General features: G+C 36.9%; 1 protein-coding gene across 4 annotated transcripts in view; it reads right to left on the bottom strand.

Annotated features, from left to right (window-relative positions):
- CCSER1 (coiled-coil serine rich protein 1) overlaps positions 1-19169 on the bottom strand; it is a 625930-nt gene that overhangs the window by 315337 nt on the left and 291424 nt on the right. For 3 of the 4 annotated variants that reach the window (XM_039551164.1, XM_039551166.1, XM_039551167.1), the window contains exon 7: positions 11025-11102. The exons of the other annotated variant lie outside the window; for it this stretch is intronic. In XM_039551164.1, the coding sequence (XP_039407098.1) occupies positions 11025-11102 (78 nt within the window). The remainder of the gene's footprint in view (positions 1-11024; positions 11103-19169) is intronic. 4 annotated transcript variants of the gene reach the window in all.

The following is a 19169-nucleotide window of genomic DNA, read 5'->3' as shown; positions in this document are numbered from 1 at the left end:
TTCCTACACCAGACTGTGAATGGGGAAATCTGTTTGCAGAGTGGGCTTTGCTTCCCAGCGTGGGCAGCAAAGGAGTTGCAGAACTCTTCTTCTTCATGGGAATATTATCTTTTTGAGTAAGACACAGGTCAGTGAGGAATTACTAACATATGGAAACTAAATCCAGGAAAAGCAGAGTCAGTTCCCCAGTCCGAGACCAGGACAGCACGCAGGATCACCAATGCAAGCACCTCAAGTGTCTTTCTGTGAAAGGAAGATAACACCTCTTCACCCCATAGGCGTGTTACAAGATTAGTGTTTGCAAAAGGCTCTGCACCTCAGAATTAATTAATATTTATGATGATCAGTCCCATCAAATTTGCATGCTGAAGATATCTAGTTAACATGTGAGTCACATTTATATGATTGTGGTGCTGATACATAAAAAATGACAGCTTCCTAATATTTGTTAATTTTTCCCCAATTAATTTCATTTACTCTAAGGACCCCTTTCTGTCTAAGAGGTGTGCAATGCTTTATAAAATAGATTAAACCCAATATAATGCTGACTTAATTTATGGACAGATATTTCTGTGGGTTTTTTTCTTGTTATGATAAGGAATTATGATTTTGCTAACAAATTTGCATTCATCCTCACACATCACTGAGGATAATTATGGAAATGAAGAGTACCGGAATCAACCATTCTGTGGTCGTAGAAGGAAAGAGGATAAAGATATTCAGAAGAGGAGACTGAAGCAAAAGGCTTAAAGAATTAATAACTTAAAAGCCTATATATATTGTTCATTCAAAATGTTTAAAAACATGGCAATAAACATCAAATACACAAACTTGCGACTGAAGGATCATCCCCAAGAATACAGCAAAGCATAAAGCAAAATAATGAAGATACAAGAAGCCACAGGAACTATTCTGGCCATTTCTAATTCTGACAAATACCTCACAATCACAGCTGAAGTCTTTGCTGCTTAGAGCTGGGCTGACCGAATGACAGATTATGATCTGCTTGTGATCACAAGAGTGCCCTGAAGTGTTTCAAATTGCCATGGTACAGGAAAATTGTTTCTTATCTAAATGTAATTCTGTATTGATATGACAACTCTCATTTAAGTGGTCAGGTTGGACAAAATCCCTTCTCTCTGTGATGCTCAGTGAGCAGAGCTCACTATGGACAAAGCAGCAAACCCAGAACTGCCTGCACAAAGATGCCAGCCTATTAAGCTTGCAACTGCAGGAACACTTCTATCCTAAAAGACTGAAATTTTTATCAAAGAAAACTGACCTAGAGGAATCCAAACAATCACTGGGAAATATTAATAAGTCAACTTTACAGTCCAAGTTTCCCTCTCAAACAGCATCCCAACTTCATCCTACTTCACATCTGCAATACCAAAATGAAAGTAATATTTAATATCTTTAAACTTTTTCTTTCATAGTACTAAAAAAATTGGTAATTTGTGTCTGTGAATCTCCTAAATTCTGTAACACTGGCATGCCAAACTAACTACTTTATTTTAAACTTCACTGTCACCAGTTTTCTTCTTTTTTTTTTTGTTTTTCATTGCAGCTGTTTTTCTATGATATATAATTATACCCTGGAGATTTCCAGTTAGTCTATGTTTCCGAAGCATTTTAAATTTGATGAAGACATACCAGTCTGTGAAAGTGGTGAGGCTTTAGGTATTTTAGTGAACAGTAAACAAAAAACTTCAGAAAACATCTTCGTTTCATGTTGCTTTTAAAAACTATTTCATCCTCATTCCTGAATTTTCCCTTGATTCAGCTGCAGATAAACATTTTTTTTCCCCCTGAACTTTATCTCTTCTTACTGACTTACTGAAATAAACTGGCAACTTGTTAGAAGAACCAGAAATAAATATTACTTTGTACAGTCATGTGGAGCATTATGTGCTTCTCCCTTTCACTTAAATATTACACTGTGCAGAAAAGCCCAAAATAAACAACAATCAGTCCTGCTTGTTCATTCCTTTCTTGGCTACTGACAACATCCAGAAATGTAATGATTACAGCAAATGGTAATCAGATAGGCACCTAAAGAAAACTTTTTTCCACTATGCCCTCATCAATCTTAATTTAATCTTTCAGAACGCTCACCATAGATGATAACTAATAATTATCACAAGGCTACCCATAACAGTGTACCACATAGCCGTAAAAGTTTAAAATGCTCAGAAAATATTATCCAAATAAAAAAATTTGCTATTCCCTCTCATCTATAGCATTCAGCCCTGCTTGAAAATACCAAATCTAAAAAAAATATGCTGAATATTTAGTTCATTACCTACTAGGACAAAACCAGGTGAATAAGTCTGTTTATGGGCTTTTCCCCCCCTCCCATTATCAATTCCTTCAACCACAAAGGTAGTGCTCTTTTTCCTTTAGTCCACTTATTTTTTTTACCAGAAATTTTTAAGTGAATCGTATCCTCATCCATTTATTAAGCAATGATTTAGAAATTTATATTGCCCAAAAGTTTTTCTTAAATTGTCAAAGTTATCTGTAAGACACTCACAGTAGGAATGGTCTTTTCTTATAGGTGTTTCCCATGGCAACAATGCAACAAACCCACAGCCTTGAGACTGGATTTTCAACATTTTTAAAAGAATTAAAACTGACACTTTCCATTGTCTCCATCCCCAGTGCCTTTCAGGAGTCTTATTAAAACCTCTGATAAATGAAGAAGCCTGAATAAATAGATTTCTTATTCTACACACACGAAGAGACATAACATTTCTGGACTACTATTAAGAGCCAGTTCATACAGCCACATTTACTTCCATAAACACTTCCATAAACAAAGATATCCTTTTAGCTGTACTGTTTGGTTGGTTTTTTTTAACTGAGTCAAAAAGGTAGAAGAAACTTTATGGTTCTTAAAGAAATGGTAAGGCACTAAAAGGTCACCTTAAGCACACAAATATATTTCACTATCAAGAATCAAAGTACTGAACTATGCCAGGAGCAAGGAGAAGGACAGAGAGTAAATGGAATGTTCATGCTATGGCTTAAAATCAGAGCACATTACACCTTTCAGAAACAAGAAGTTTACTCCAGTACTACCATCACCATGTTACATTCTTTAAATACAGGGGGAATTTTTTCTCTCCACACAGAATTAGCTTTAATTAGCAACAATGCAAAGGTTGGTGGAAACAGGAACAGCACTTCAGAAGTCTCTACCTAACATTGTAAGTCACCATTGTATCATGCAATCAAAGCCTCCCAGACAAGCCACATTCCTCAGTAAAATTAAACAGCTTATTATAAACAAATGACTCACGAAGGAGTTTATAACTTTCCAAGAGATAGAGCAGGACCAGGTGACAAACTCAAATGGAAATGAAACCAGAAACACAACAAAAATCAAACTACAGCACAACAACTTTCATCACCTCTCAATATTTGGTTCTGCTAGAAAGTTAGCTAGAGGAAAGGCAGGATACAGCTTTCAGAGTGACACAAGGTGTCTGTGAGTCAGCAATTGAATCTTGCCTTTAATTTCAGTTAATGGCTGTCTAAATTGCTCACAAAAATATCTGTCTCTTTAAACTCTCAGTGAACATTATCAAAATCAGTTATTTTTAGTGTTGTACTTTTGAGACATTTAACTTGATAAGGATTTCAAAATGCCAACCCTCAATTTCCTACCCTAATGGATTATATTTGAAAACATATGGCTGGGTCATTAACATTACTCAGTACTAGGAAAGTTGTTTATACATATTTTAATAGAAGAGTCAAGGATCAGATGTTTTCCATTTAAAATCATTAATTTGACTAAGTCAAAACTTTTTGTCAAAAACATGTCAAATTTCCACGCATATGATTTTCAGAGGCTTTCTGGATGAAAAAACAGCAGTCCTTGGCTAGAAAGGGGGAGAGAGGACCTGCTAGAGTGAGAATACACATCTGAGATGTAGAAAACTCATTTTTAAGCCTACGGTTTGTTTAATTTATCCTTGGAAGAAAACATTCATTGCTCTAACACATACTGGAAAGTGAATGATTATTATTAAATAAACTCCTGCATTGCAGACAGTTCTACATTTTCACTACATTGAACATAATTTGTGAAAACACTTGAATTTTATCTCATTTACGACAACCACAGAAAGTACTCTTGGGTTGGAATGGTCAAAATGGTTTTACATTTTCACCTTTAAAATAATTGATGGGGTTAAAATGGTCAAGACAGATGAATATTTTCACTTCTAAAGTAATTGATGCCTCTGACATAATCCATGTCATCCATGACCTGATGGCACATGCCACTACAGCCAATGGGCACTGTGCCATTGATTTAGACAAAATTTTAGTCCAAACTCTTTATAATGATTCTGCTCACTAAAACAAAAACAAGCCAAAAAAACCCTCCACTCATCATATTTTACAAATGCCTGATAAGGAAACTTCCCTGTCCAACCATCCAGGAGCCCCTCTGGCAGCCACTCTGGCACCACCTGAGATGGGCCTTAGGACTTTTGCAGCTACACCCTCCACACTCACAGAGTCACACCAGGTTTCCCAGAGCAGTCTCAGACGTCCAGACCCTTAATATCACTTAATCATGGTGCAATAACTGAGTAACACCTCGAGCTGGTTCCTCAAGGAGGGACCCAGAACCAAGGAGCCCCTGGGCTTTCACATCCTCACAGTGTAAGGGTGGGAAAGTCTGGAATCACCAGCTCCTGCTGTGTCCCTGGGTGTCCGGTCCCCTGGCTGGGCCACAGGTCCCTGTGCCCTTTGTTCTGCAAAGGGTCAGCACTCCACGGCCTCTTGCCTGGGGCTCGGGCTCCTGCCCCCAGAGCTGAACCTGCAGCTGCACCCCGAGCTACCTGCGCTGAATGGATTCCTCAACGCACCAATGTACTCCCTCAGATTTACTTAGGCCTATCAGTCCCTAGACAAGGGAAATTAGGAGGATTTACTGTCTGTATTGAGATGATTAGATTAGCACTTTAAGCGCTCTTCCTGGGTGTATCGGAATCCTCCCATGGAGTTTCAAGAAAATCTTTTTTCATAGTCCTAGTGATAAAATCTTGTCAGCAACCTATAATGCTACAAGTTTTATGACTTTTAAATCCTGGATATAGAGTACTCAGCAGGAAAAGCTTACTTTGTAGGTATGCATCAGAATTCATTGTGTGAGCATGTGTCTGCCTGAGGGAAGGAACCTGAATGAACCCAATATTTACCCTTGCAGTAGTGATTATATAAAATTTTAAGTTATGCTGGAAACCCTGTTAACTGAAAAAAAAGTAAAGATGATCCTTCTGCATTCCTTTGTTGAAGCATCGCTTGTGTTTCTGGTTGCTTTTGGAGATTTTAATAAGACATTCATTAATCATTTTCCTGTATGTGGCTCACTGAGTAAATAATTGAATTTACAGCATTAAAAGCATCAATTTTGCCTAAAATAGGGATTGTAATTTTGAAATATTGAACTAACGGTCAACCTATGATAAAAGCTTCAATAAAATGAAGAAGAACACACTAAAAAATGCATGCATGTAAAATTTTGAAAGAAAGAAAACTATGACCAAGGCATAGAGGCAGAAGGAAATCAGACAGTAAATGTATAGTTCCCAGTCTCATTCCTGATTCTTTTAGTCATTAGTAAATATTATTAAATATTTTAGTATTTAGTAAATATATCAGTGACATTGGGAAATTACAGATGTTGTACCTATACTCCCCACAATAAAAATAATTTTTTATTTACTCATTAACCAGGTGATATGGTTCTATTCAGACAGACTTGCTGGCAGAGCCCTTTTTCTTAGGAACAGTGTGCAGAATTTTACTGGGAAAAAGGAAAAGATAGTGAATGCACAGAAGCTTCTTGTAACAGGGCCCATAATACCTACTTTACACTCCTCCTTTCAGAATAAATTCAGTGCTTTGCAAGAACTCATATCCTATGATGGTAAAGACTGTGAAACAAATAAGCTGTATAAATCTTTTTGAGAAATGACAAAATGGAAGGCCTGCATCAAAGGCAGAAAGTTGCTGTGATTACATGACTTTTAAAAGTCTATGCTACACCAGTAAGACGTGAGGAGTCATAAAGAAAGGAAATACTGACATGGCAAATAAAAATTAAGAGTGGGAAGAGTCGATTAAACCACTGAAGAATGGTGACAGACTGATTTAAAATAGGATGGACATTGAGGCAGCAGAACAGTAAAGGTGGGGTTGTGTGAGTCATACTTCTTTAACTCTACTCACTTTATTAAAAATAACAAAAACATCTCCAAACCAAACAAAAATCCAGACCCTCAGAGACTTCAGATGCTTCTCAGCAGAAGCAGAAATTCAGCTAGAGGGTGGAATGAGAGGGACAACAGCTAATGAGGCCTCCAGCCCACTAAAGAGGATCACTGAACCCGAACACCTGTATCTGCCGTGGGGTCTTAATGCCTATGTGATTATTTCAGAGTCTGTTTTGAAAATAAGCAATACATTAAAATCTTCTTATTCAAAGAAGTGTCAGCAAATACTTTAAAGATTGGAAATAGTACATTTAAGGTAGAGAGGGTAAATAAGCCTAGGAAGTCAAATAGCCTAGGAAGCTTTTTCAAGTACAGGGCCACCTTGTTGTCAGCATTGCTGAGTTAGTGAGGAAAAGACCCCATTCTACACCTAGAAACACAAAGTCACTCTCTCAAAGATGAGCTGCCTGGGGAAACCAGCAGTCATTACCATGACTTTCATATTGATTATTCCAAATATCTGCAGTAAAATTAAATTGTGATCACAGACCAAATGGAAGATTTCTCTCTTGCTAATTGTAGGCACAAACGTCATGAGCTGCCAGAGTCATGCCCATTCGTGACTGCAATGATTTGCATTTCCAGAGCCTGTAAAGGTGCAGGATGAATGGTAAAACTCTAAGTATAGACATAATTTAGTATAGATTACACTTTACTAGACCTACAGCAGTGGTAACACTACTGAGAACTGTCAGCTTTTGCTACTTGACCTGGCACTTCTGTTTTCTTATGCAAGGAATTTGCATCAGGGGTATTAATTACAGAAGTCAGAACACAGTAAGATAATAAATACTGAAGGAAATTCTCAGCTCCCTCAAAGGAGAAAGGAAATAATGGAAGAATTTTTTTCTTTCATTTAATGCCAATTAGTAGAGTATGGTTGAGATTAATCATAGAATTGAAACACAATTAAACCTTGCTACAATAAATTACTATTATGGTTATTATTTACAACTTGGCTGTGGCTAATAACCAGTGAGACTGATGCGTATTACAACAGATAATGTATAATTAGCTAATATTAGATATCTGAGGTACTAAATGGCTGGCATAGATCTCTTCTTAAAAGGCTGTCACTATATTTTAAAATAATTTAAAAGTAATAAAATACTATTATAATAAAGCACAGCATAATGAGTAGGAGAAAAGAACAGGTTCTAAAAAATGGATGACACATTGCTTGGTAAGTTGACCTTTTAGAAATACCCACTCCTTCACTTATCTTCTAAATGAAAGGCAGGATTATTTTTAATTCCAGCTAATGAGAGCGGATATAAGTATGCATAATTAAAAGTCACTCACATTTGAGCCAGCTACAGTTTTGCTATTATAACACAGAATAACACTTGAGTTAAGGTTGCATGACAAATACCATTCTGTTCTGTTATTTTCCAAATTCTTAGTTCTGGAATTTTTACTTAGTGACATAACTTTTTCCCACAAGACAAAGACCTAATTCTCCAAGAAATGTTATAAACTGACAGAAGAATAAACTTCTGTTCAAAAGAAGATCCTACTACATAAAAGTTGAAGTGCAAAACCACCACCAAAGATGGTGTTCTTTTCTGAGAGGAGAAATAAACTTTTTCCACAATATAGGAAAAGATCTTCCTTTTCTAAATACTTTCAGCCATAGAAAACAGCAGAGGATTGAAAGCTGGAATTTGACATAAAAATAACCCTCACTAAAAAGAAATGCCTGTGATTGCTTTATCAAAAATGGTTTTAGAAATGTTTTGCAAAAGTGTCTGTGTACATGGGTGAACTGGATTTTTTCCTAAGATTTTGAAGAGCACAGCTAAGGAAGACTGTCCTGAACATCTGTGCATTGGTAACTCCACAGGGCGAAGGAACCCAAAGCCACGCAGAAGATTGGCTGTACTGGCTGCTATGCACAGTTGCTCTTTCCTCAAACAAAACCATATCTACTATTTACAACACTTATGGAGCAAAGATTGCTGAATGGCATTAACAATATGTTTATCTTTTCATTTTCTCATGGTTGCTTTTAGGATTCAATAGCTCTGGAGCTGGCTACCTTTATTTCTTACTCAATTGTTTTCTACTCCTTTTGCTGTGTATCAGTGACACTCTTTTAAAGGTACTGTCTTAATTTAAGTAAAGCAAAATGACTCAATTAAAGTAATGGTATATGATGGACTCAAAGTGGAGCATCTCTTGCTGCACTGGAAAGTATCTTCCTCCAAACACTCCTTGAGCAGGTCTTATATGATTTGGATCTTTCTGCTACAAGTCACAGCATGTGCAATATATTGGGAGCATGGTAGCTGAGCTTGGTGTTAGCAGAGCTGAGATGCAACTTGCAAGCACTTCCAGGGAAATCTGATTTCTAATTTTCATTAGATTAAATTCAAAATCCTAAAATAGTTTTGAACAAGCTTAGGTTCTCCATATTTATACAGCACATGTCCTGTGGGACTAAGAATGACAGGTACCTGCTTTGGTGAAGTTGGATGTACAAGAAGAATATGATGACGGGATTTGTATTCTTTATGCAGAAATGCAGACTTTCTTTTGAAGGCAAATTGTTAAAATCCAAGGAAGGACAGTTCTCTTTCTTGGTATAAAACCAGGTATGATTGAGAACACAGACTTGGTTTCATTTCACAGTCAATATAAAAGCTCATTAGCTCGGAGATCTTCAACTGTCCCAAAGAGAGGCAGTTTATAGGGCCCTGCTTCGCTACACCTGTGTTTTCAGAATCACAGAATGAAATTTCTTTTTCAATCTCCATCTCTACAGCAAGGATGTGGGAAAGGTTATTATCATGTTGCTAAGGGAAATGCACCATCCCATCATCAAAAGCCAATATTATTGACTGACAGTATTCAGAGAGGGTTACGGCTTGTAAAACCAGTCATTCACATTACAACTGGAACAACAGTGCTCTCTCTTGGAGTGTGTCAAGGAGAAATAACAGAAACTGTTACATTTTTCATCATTTTTATTTCTACTAAATGCTGTGAAATGAACTTAACTTTTTCCTAGTCTGACCTCCATTTTATTTGAAATGCAAAGGAAAATGTTTCCTGCTTTGAAAATTGACTGAAAATGAAAGATTAAGTAATGCTCTCTGCCCTATTTTCCAGTTTCCTTTACCATTTTCTACTAGATTTTTAATATGAAAAACATCTTTATTGTTTTATTAGAGCAACTATTCCACTTCAAATAAGTAATTTAAAACCCATTTTGGGTTATATGAACAGCATTTCCTTCAAAAATAAAGGAACTACAGTGTACTTGTCAACGGCCCTGATGCAACCAGAGCAATGTTTGATTATCTCAGCACGAGAATTTATCATGCTATTTCAAGTTAGATTTCCTTACCTCTTATACCTTTATCTGAGCTGAGCAGTCCATCTCTTTATATGTTGCATCTTAATGGTTTTCCAGGCACAGGGAGAGTTAACTACAGAATCTGACTTAGAATGTTGAGCAGACTTCAATGTGCACTTTCAGTGGTGTTTCAAGGAAATAAAGACATGTACCCTGGTATCTTGGCACAACATTGCTCGATTTCAGCCAAATCTGACTGAGAGATGGGTCTTAAAAGTGTTAAATCCCAAAACAGGAATGAGAATCAGTGAATAGCTGACCACTGACATCCCATCTGTACCTCCACTGATGAAACAACTGATCAAGCACAATCCTCAACCCTTCTAATAGCATAGATGATGGGAATCAGCTGGCTGGTTGTACAACTGTTGCACAGACACAGAAGATATGGGGGAGAAAAAAAAAAAAAATAAAGGAGTTTCTTTTCTGGGCCTGGCCAGGTCTGAAGGACACTGTTATTTCCTGTGCTGGAAGAATGTGCAGGAGAGACACAAACTTTATGTCATCAAACTTCCTTAATTCCAGTTACTCAGCTTTAACTTAGCATCATCACGAAGTGACTAAAACACAACCCAGTCAACTGATTGTATGCACACAGAAGGTGGAAACTTACTTGGAAAAGGGAAATTTTAAAAGGGCTATTCCTGTGAGTGTAATTTAGTCCCTATAGTGACACACAGTTGAGTCACTAAGTTCCCTCTTCCTTATCTAAGCGAACAACTGGCAAGGTGACCTCTTTGCTAGATGATGCAGCACTCCTCCGAGTACCTGGGTGGCCTCAGGAGACCTCTTCCAAAAGTTAGGCTCTGCCTAAGGCTATTCTGAGTCCCAGGGATGGATACCATGGCGTCAGCCAGAAAAATGGCATACAGCAACTCACTCCTCACAGCTTAAACCTCATGAAGTTGTGGACACTGTCCCAACATTTATTATTAACTAAAATGCCAGGCCTGTGGTTTACACTGGACTTAAGCCAAAACTGTTCTTTGACAGACCTTTAATGTCTCCTGTATCCTTGGAGAAGCTAATCATTGTTTCATTAAAAGATATACTTGAAATACAAAATAAAGAGATATCTGTTGATGATACACACTTATACACGAATGCACATATCCAAATGGGATGCTGGATAAAAACACAGTCTTAAAAATAACAGTTTACAGCAGTAGCCTGCTGGAAAAATATCCCTCTCAAAACCAACATTGTATTCTAGGTATTTCTTGCAAACTGCATGATAGGTACACAGAACATCGGCTGATACCACAGTAATTTGAAGAAAAGGAAGAAGTAATAACAGCACTTCACAGTACACCAGATAACATGACAAGCCAAGATTAACAGACAATATTTATGATTAAATTAATTAACTGTACCTTGAAAAATAACGGCTCCTCAGGAAGGGGGCTAACAGGGAGGGAGGTTGTGCTACTAGCTGGACTCATGTCCGTGCTCTGAAAGAAAAGCACACAGGAGTTTGCATTTCCAATCAAGTTCCATGGACCACTTTTTACAGTTTTGGGGGGAGGGGGTGGGAAATGAAAGAGCTTGAAAACAACACTGAAAATCTAACAGAATTAGACTGATAACCTATACTTTATTTGCTTGTAATTAGTTCAAGTATTTCACTAATGGGTAAGTACTCTTAATTTTCTTTCTTTTGAATGAACTCCCCATTCAAAGACTGAACTGCATGCACGAGTACACAAACATACTGTTCATATTCGTTCATACAGAAAAATTTATTCTTTTCAAAAAAAACTACGACATAAATTTTGAAATTAGTTTTGGGATGGCCCAATAGTATATTTAGAAGGAAAAATTAACAGGAATGCAATATATTGCAGGAAAGTATTTGGTTCAAAGCTTAAAAATATCACGTTCACATGAGTCAATACACCTTACAAATAAGCACTAATCCATGAAAAGAAACAGTGAAGACCAAAGTTATTAATGAAAATAATTCAGTATACTTCAATGGACCTGTCCAGTCAAAATGCTTGAAAGATTAACCTAGAACCCCACCCTCTTCAGATAGTATTTCAGTAACCTGTTGGTTAGCATGGACATTATTTTTACAGATGTGACAGATACTAAAACAAGAGTGTGACACTTAACAACATAAAATGGTAATAATAAGAGAAGAACAAAATCTGGAGTTTAGAAACATATATAAACAATATCACAATTGTTCTGGAGAAAACTAGAATAATGCTACTTCTTGGGAAATAAGTCCCCGAGTGCTAAAAAAAATCCACCATGACCACCAATAAAACAGAAATGAAGAATATAAAAAAAATCAACAAGTTTGCATAGCCTAGTAGTGCATTCCTTTTCACAACGCAGCACTGCAATGCAGAATGATTTAATAAGCTCAATTTGTGCACTTGACTAATCCGCTACCTGCTTTTGCACCACTATGAAGCTACTCTAAATCCTTCGACAAGCCCAGATTCTGCAAGTGAAGCACACTGCTCCACCCAGTCATTTCTATCAGTTCATTTATCAGAAGATCCTTATGGACACTGCACTTTACTCAGCCAACTGGAAGGGGACGAAAAAAGACAAAATTTTGGGTACAAAATCCCTGTGTCAAATCTAAAATAGGGCACAGAGACTTCAAAGTCAACACCTACTGAGAAAATTTCAGTTTAATTAGATACGTATCAGCTACAGCACAGCTGAAAGAAAAGACAACATTTGCCTGCTAAATAAAAGGGATACACAGGTAAATGAGAAAGGGGACCATGGCAATTATATCCTAAGAGAGACACAGGTAATTTATAACCCACGGAACACAGAGATGATGTTGAGGAATAAAGCAAGATTACAGCATGTCAGAAAGTCAGTATCTTTGGAGAATCCACTGTATTCAGAAACATTAAAAATTTTAACTCCTGCACCTGATCATGAAGAAAACTGGCTAATAATATTTAAAAAATGAAGTGAAATTTAGCTGTTCTACATTAAACACGGAGTACAGACAAAACTGGACACCTCTGTGGGAATGTTTTGCCTCAAAAGCCAGCAGCTCAGCCGAAGACAATTTGCCTTTTAATTTACATAAAATAAAAAAAAACTAAGAGGGGGAAAAAAAAAAATCAAGCAGCTGCTTTCCAAACCAAATCAAATGCCCTAATTTGTAATTAGAAGTGTGCAGGAGGGCAGTCCCATCTTTAAGCATTGAAACAGCATCACTACAAAAATCTGCAAAGCAAGAGCTGCAAGTTTTTCAGGGATAGCTGGAATCTAAGGAGGCTTTAACAGCCCTGAGGATGACACTGTTGCTGTCACAAAATTTCTCAGGCTGTATCCATTGGATGGCCTGAGAAAAACATCTGTTCTTCAACGATGGCTGGACAGGGGCCAGCCCAGGTCTGATCTCACACTGGTGTGGCACCATGCCTGAACCAAAAAGGCTGTTGAGAAGGAGGTGTATTAGGAGGGGCACCGTGACTACATGGCTTCTGGACTGAAAACAGTTTGAGTCTGGCCAGACAGGAGCACTGGCAGAAGAGCCAGCCTGTGTCCAGCTAGAGCTTTCCACATACACATACTCTCAGTGGCCCCTCCAACACCTCCAGTAATTTTCCTCTCTAAGGAAAGCCGAGCAGTATCTGTGCCTGTGTAAATTAATTTAGCCCAGTGGCACTAACACATTTTATTATAGTGGAGAATTGAGTGAGACAGTACCAAGAGGGTTGTTTCTCAAGCTATTAAAAAACCCAAACCCTTACAAAGTCATCACTGCTATGAAGGATGTTGATAGCTTGCTCTCCTGAAGCGATATACTAAGAATTTCAAACAACATCACAGTCCCCACTTAAATTTACTCTCCGTGGTGTGTTTATCATAATCACACTTTGCAGTCTAAAGCTACCCAAACATATTAAAAAAAAAATCACTGTGAGGAATTTACTCAACAAAGACTTTTTATTTGATGTTGTCTAAACCAATTGTGTTCTCATAAAAGCAGCCACTCACTTTAAGTCCAGCATAAACTTGATAGGTTTTAGTTATAAATTAACCAGAAGATGCTATACCATTAGGCTACAATTATATCTTGTAAGTCATTGCAAATGCTAAATAAACATAATTTGTATCTTAATTGTAAGTATTAGGCAAAATCAGGACACCTAATTTTGCAGTACTGTGCTGTGCAACTATCATTTAAATATGTATTTTTTATGTACAAAATGCACAGCTGGGTTTTGTTGACTGAGCCTTTTCCATGTGTCACTGGAAACCTCTGAGTTTACCAGAGGGCAGAAAATTTGCACAGCTTTAATCACCTAAACTACATTTTCAAAATATCTGAATACCAAGCAATTCAAGTATTTCTCAGAACAACAGTTTAGAAAAACACCATCTTGCCCATGCCAAAAAACCCCTGCGAGCATTCCTCTCAGTGCTTTTAGGCCATTTTTGAGTTCGGAACAGGCTGCTAATATCTGGAAAACTGACATTATTAGAATTTTATCAATAATTCTTTCATGATTACAAAGATCAATGCTCAAGTCTTACTCTAATTTCTAGAATCAGTCTCAATATACATCATCCTTACTGTGCAATTGAACAGGTACCTTGGAGTCACTGATAGGCCATGCTAACCATTTATCCTTGGAGTCCAATGTTAAAACTGTGATAAGGATCCTGATAATGAGGCAAAGCAAGAAAATAAGTTTAAGAGAAAAAACTTTTCCCATTTTGATGTCCATTTTGGAGATCCAAGGTCAGGATCCCATTTGAGGAAAAATTCCCATCATTTGAGCTAGATGAAAGTGAAAGCAGCTGTTTCTGGAGCTGTTATAAAGTAGTTACGGGCTTGGTTTTGTTTTATTCCACTTGTCTCTACCTTCCTCAAAGCAGAATGTTTCACAAACCTACATAACAACGTAAAGTGTCTAAGAGCAGATCAGCAAATGTAGTCAGAGGTTCTCCAGCAACGCAGAACAGGAATGTGCACACCGTTAAAAACACGCTCCTTTGAAAAGAACTCTTCCTTTCCAAGAGTCATCTTCCAGTCTTCAGCAACTGCTCTTTAAATGAAAGCAGATTCACCTCATAAATTCAGATTTTTCTTGCTACAAACCCTTGCCTTTAATCTGATGTTGTTTAGGAAGTGGCCTATCTATCAACCTTCATTAATTGTGCCATAAAATAAGGACCTTTCACTGACAGAAGCCAATTTAATTTGCTACAACTGCTTTTCAACAGGGGTAAACACTGCAATGGTAGCTGGCAGACAATGACTTCTCAGGAGATCAGTATTGCAATTTATTGATCTAAGAAGTTAATACTGACAGAGAAAATCTGCAGTGGATGTTAGAGCTCGAGATTCAATAAATCTTTATAATAACTGAAGAAAAGACAATCTGTGTACTTTATAGCTTTTTCTAAGGGGTAGTGGATGAGTGTTGAACTGACTTTCAGAGTGATAGCTGTAGTTGTATCATAAGTTATGTCAGAAAATATCATTTTATAATCTAGAAGTTGAGTAAAACTAGGAAATTAAATAAGTGCAGTCAGCAAGCTCAGTAGTGACATTTTGATATACTGAGGGTACATCAAAAGACCTGCAAATGGATTTATTAATGGGTCTGCACAGCATCTTTATGAAATATTGTACTTAAATATCATTATCCCATTTTATCCATAGAAGTGAAAAAGAAGGGAAAGTGATTTGCTCAAAGCTATGAAGGGAGGTAAAAACAAAGAGAGAATCAGAAACTCAGTTATTCATCCAGGGTGTGCAGTGCTCTCCTACACACTTTGAGTGCTCTGATATCTGTAATTTCTGTATTATTTAATCTCATGAAGAGGTTTTGCTCATACATATACTTCCTGCAAATAAATTTTTGATAAACAATTGAGGCCAGAGAAATGAAAATTAGTTTAGATAAAAAATAGTAGACACACAATATAAGCTTTTACCTCCCACCCTGTATCATGTTTGAGTAACTTTCCCCAACATCTCCAATCTCTCTCACTAAGAATGGAGTGAGCAGCTCCTTAAAATGTGTTTTCTGATATTGATGAATACAATTCAGGTGGTTATTTATAAATCCATGCCATGTCTCCTTCCTTAGGAGATACAGTTAAATATTCTCACTAATTACTAATGCATGCAATTAACAGCTGAGACATTTAAGTATTATTTTCCAGTATTTGCCTGGAGCTTGCTGCTCACGTAGCTCAGAAGGCCGCGTGGGTCTTGCATTTGACCGGAGTTATTGTAGCTCCCATTGCAGGAGTGAAGCATAAATTACAGCTGCTACTGTGTCTTGCTACCTCTTTTCATGCTACGTGAGGTACAGAAAGCCAAGTAAGTTTTCAGTGGTTCAATTACCCATGGATTCTCGATCAGCAATTAGTATACAGGCATACAGATTAGTCCTGATTCCTCTTACAACCTAAGCAAAGCTAATCACCCAGGGAAGCTGGGAAATGCCAGTGGGAAATTTCATCTCATAGAAGGTAGGATGCTGATCTGTCACTTAGCAGCATTTGTATGTCCAGTACTGTTTATTTTAGAAGACTCTGAGTTTTCAGGATGTCTCTTAAATATAATACTTTGCACAATAATTTTTTTCCTCCAAGGAGTAGTTAGTATGAAGAATAATTTGTTGACTGTTATTTGTTTCCACTTGGAAAAATAACTGGCAAGATGCTCTTTTAACCTTCTAATTAGGCTAAATCAATTATAAAGCCCATAACCAGCAAGTAAAATAAAGTGTACACAGCCACTCCACTGTTTGTTGAAGTGCTACTGTGTTTGAAATAGTTTAGACTCAGACTATATTTTCATGCTGTTTTATATTTAATATAAACTTAATTTCCTCAAATATTTAAATTTTCCAAGTTAGCTATCTCTCCTCTCCTTATAGTAAATGCAAAACTGGAAGAACACCAAAGCACAAGGCACAAATTAGTATTATTATCTGTTTTTCAGTTTCTAAACTGGCAATATGAAATTCCTTACCATAAAAATAATTTGTTAGCTAGGACAAGGACACCACCTTAATAAACATTTAGAAATTTGTAAACAAAGTAGAAAGCTGAACTATTAAGAACTGGAGGTTGCTGGCTTACAAGTGAACACATACAGAGGGGAAAAAAAGAGTCTTTATAAGCATAGAAATACCAGATTTTTTATAATAGACAGTGACATATATATCACTACATAACTAATTCATTTATTTAACAGCAAATATATCTTCCTTTCTGCTCTTTATTTTCACCTGGAGTTTATCTTGCTCATCCTCCCAGTCTGTCTTTTCTCCCTGCTTTCCTCCACAAAACTCTTAATAAATAGAGACACAAGCTTCCTTGTCAGACAACTTCCTGCTACGAAGAGGTTACATGAAGGGGCCATTAATATGTAGGAGAAAACCCTTTTTACCTTCCCAACATCAAATTCACCTCAGGTTAATCTCTAAAAATCCCCCTCACTTCTATTGCAAGCAGAATCGAATTTCAGAACTGATTTGGACAATGACTTTGGGGTTACCATGTCTTTGAGAGGAGACCTGAGGGATCATCAATGACTGTCACTCTCTCAGCTGGGACTGCTACCATGATACATGATATTAAACACAACTCCAGTCATATTTTTATCCTAGTGAAAACCAGGGGGTTGCTTTCACAGATGCAAATGCTCTGTTGACAACACAGTGGAGAACTGATTTCCTTGAGCTAAACTCTACTCCCTCTTCAGTTTCTATTGTTTCTTTCATACTTCATTGACTATACTATCCAGCCTTGACATTTTGTTATTGTATATTCCTCCCTAATAATATCATATAAAATCAGCTTTTTCTGCTCTTTCAGCAGGCAATTGAGAGAACCAAGTGCTCTCCCGGGATTTTAATCTGCAGGCTGCCTATTTCAATTGCTTTTCTTTCCTTGCAGGAGATCTTTCAGGTTCAAATGCACACATTTTTTTTCCTCAAACTGCTTTCAGCTTTGTAGCAAATATGACGGCTGTCTCACACAGTAGGTTGGGTGGTTTTTTTAACTAGTCACAAAGACACTTTCTTTCTCCAAAGCCTGCATTACAGCACTCACAGTAACTACCTGATATTCCACAGCACACTCATGCACGTTATGCATCATCACATAGCATAACATACTGTGACCAAGATACAAGGTGAAATTTAAAAGGATCAGATACCAACACAAACAATAAACACACCTACAATTACATTAAGGAGGACAAAAATATATACAGAATATACCTTTATGTGCTGTTGGATATGGGGAAGTAACTATCTTGATGAGTTAGGAAAAAAATGCTCCCCAAACCAGGCTGTTTTCTAAGTTCCTCTGAAGTATCCACAGATGGCCACCATTGAAGCCAGACATGGATTTAGGTGCTAGTTTCAGCATAACAGTTCCTATACTCACAATTCACTGTTCTCCATGAAGCTCTGAAAGATGTTTGTGATCTCCTTACAGCCAGTGTAATGTCTTTTTTTAGTCTACAAAAACCACGATTCCTTCAAGATAAAGATCTATTTGTACTTGCTATTAATGAATATCTCTTTTTAAGGTACACGTTTTAGAATACACTAAACTCATATCCAAAAAATACACATGCTTTACTGTCCCTTTGCCCATAAGTACATAGGGATATAGGTGGTATCTCCTCCAATATTGTGGTCAGCTAACTGACTACAGTTTCCCTGACTTACAGTGCTTTCACCTAAATGAGGACAATGTTTCATAATATTGACAAAACTTATTTTTTAAATCTGAACATGATGAAGCCAACCTGACTTTCATTAATAATTTGCTGCTAAATTGTCCAGTTGTTTCCTAGGCTTATTTTACTTTGTAATCATCATGGACAACTTTGCCAGAGTTTCACAACAGTGTTTTAATCTAAGGCTATGTTTTATTTTTCTGTGATTCACAAAAAAGATTTAGATGCCTTCAATTGCTATCCATTTCACTGAGGTTTTAACAAGCTATTTTGCACTTCCTAAATGTTGTGATTGCAATTACTCTCACTTCTTCATCAGTTCTCAGAAGGGTTTTTACAATTTCAGTATGGAACCACTCCTGACAGGGGATTTTAACCTACTTAGATGTAGTGGCTTCATTCTCAAAACTGTCTTGAATTACCCAATAACAGCTTAAAGGAAACATTTTAAACATCTGTATGTATCTGCTACTAAATCAAGGAAGACAGGCTGGGCGTTTTTTTCACACTACAAGAAAAGAAACAAGTGACATTTTACAATTTGAAATACATTTTTCCTGGCTGCAGCACTTCCTCTGTATAATGTTGATAGAAGTAAAAGCTAAAAAATTAGAAAGTTTTGCTATGTTACTTGCTTCACAGTGGTTTCAATAGTGATGTTCTTTAACGACTTCTGAAAGTTGCATCTCTGTGGCGTGTGTATATATATATATATATATATATATATATATATGGCAATATTTCACCTTCTGAAATGTAGAGATTCTGATTACCACCGTTTCTAGAATGCTAAGCCCGCTTCTTAGTTTAAGAAGCA

Source organism: Corvus cornix, chromosome 4 (genome assembly GCF_000738735.6).
Source record: "Corvus cornix cornix isolate S_Up_H32 chromosome 4, ASM73873v5, whole genome shotgun sequence".
Lineage (NCBI taxonomy): Eukaryota > Metazoa > Chordata > Aves > Passeriformes > Corvidae > Corvus > Corvus cornix.
This window is presented reverse-complemented; position numbering and strand designations above follow the sequence as displayed.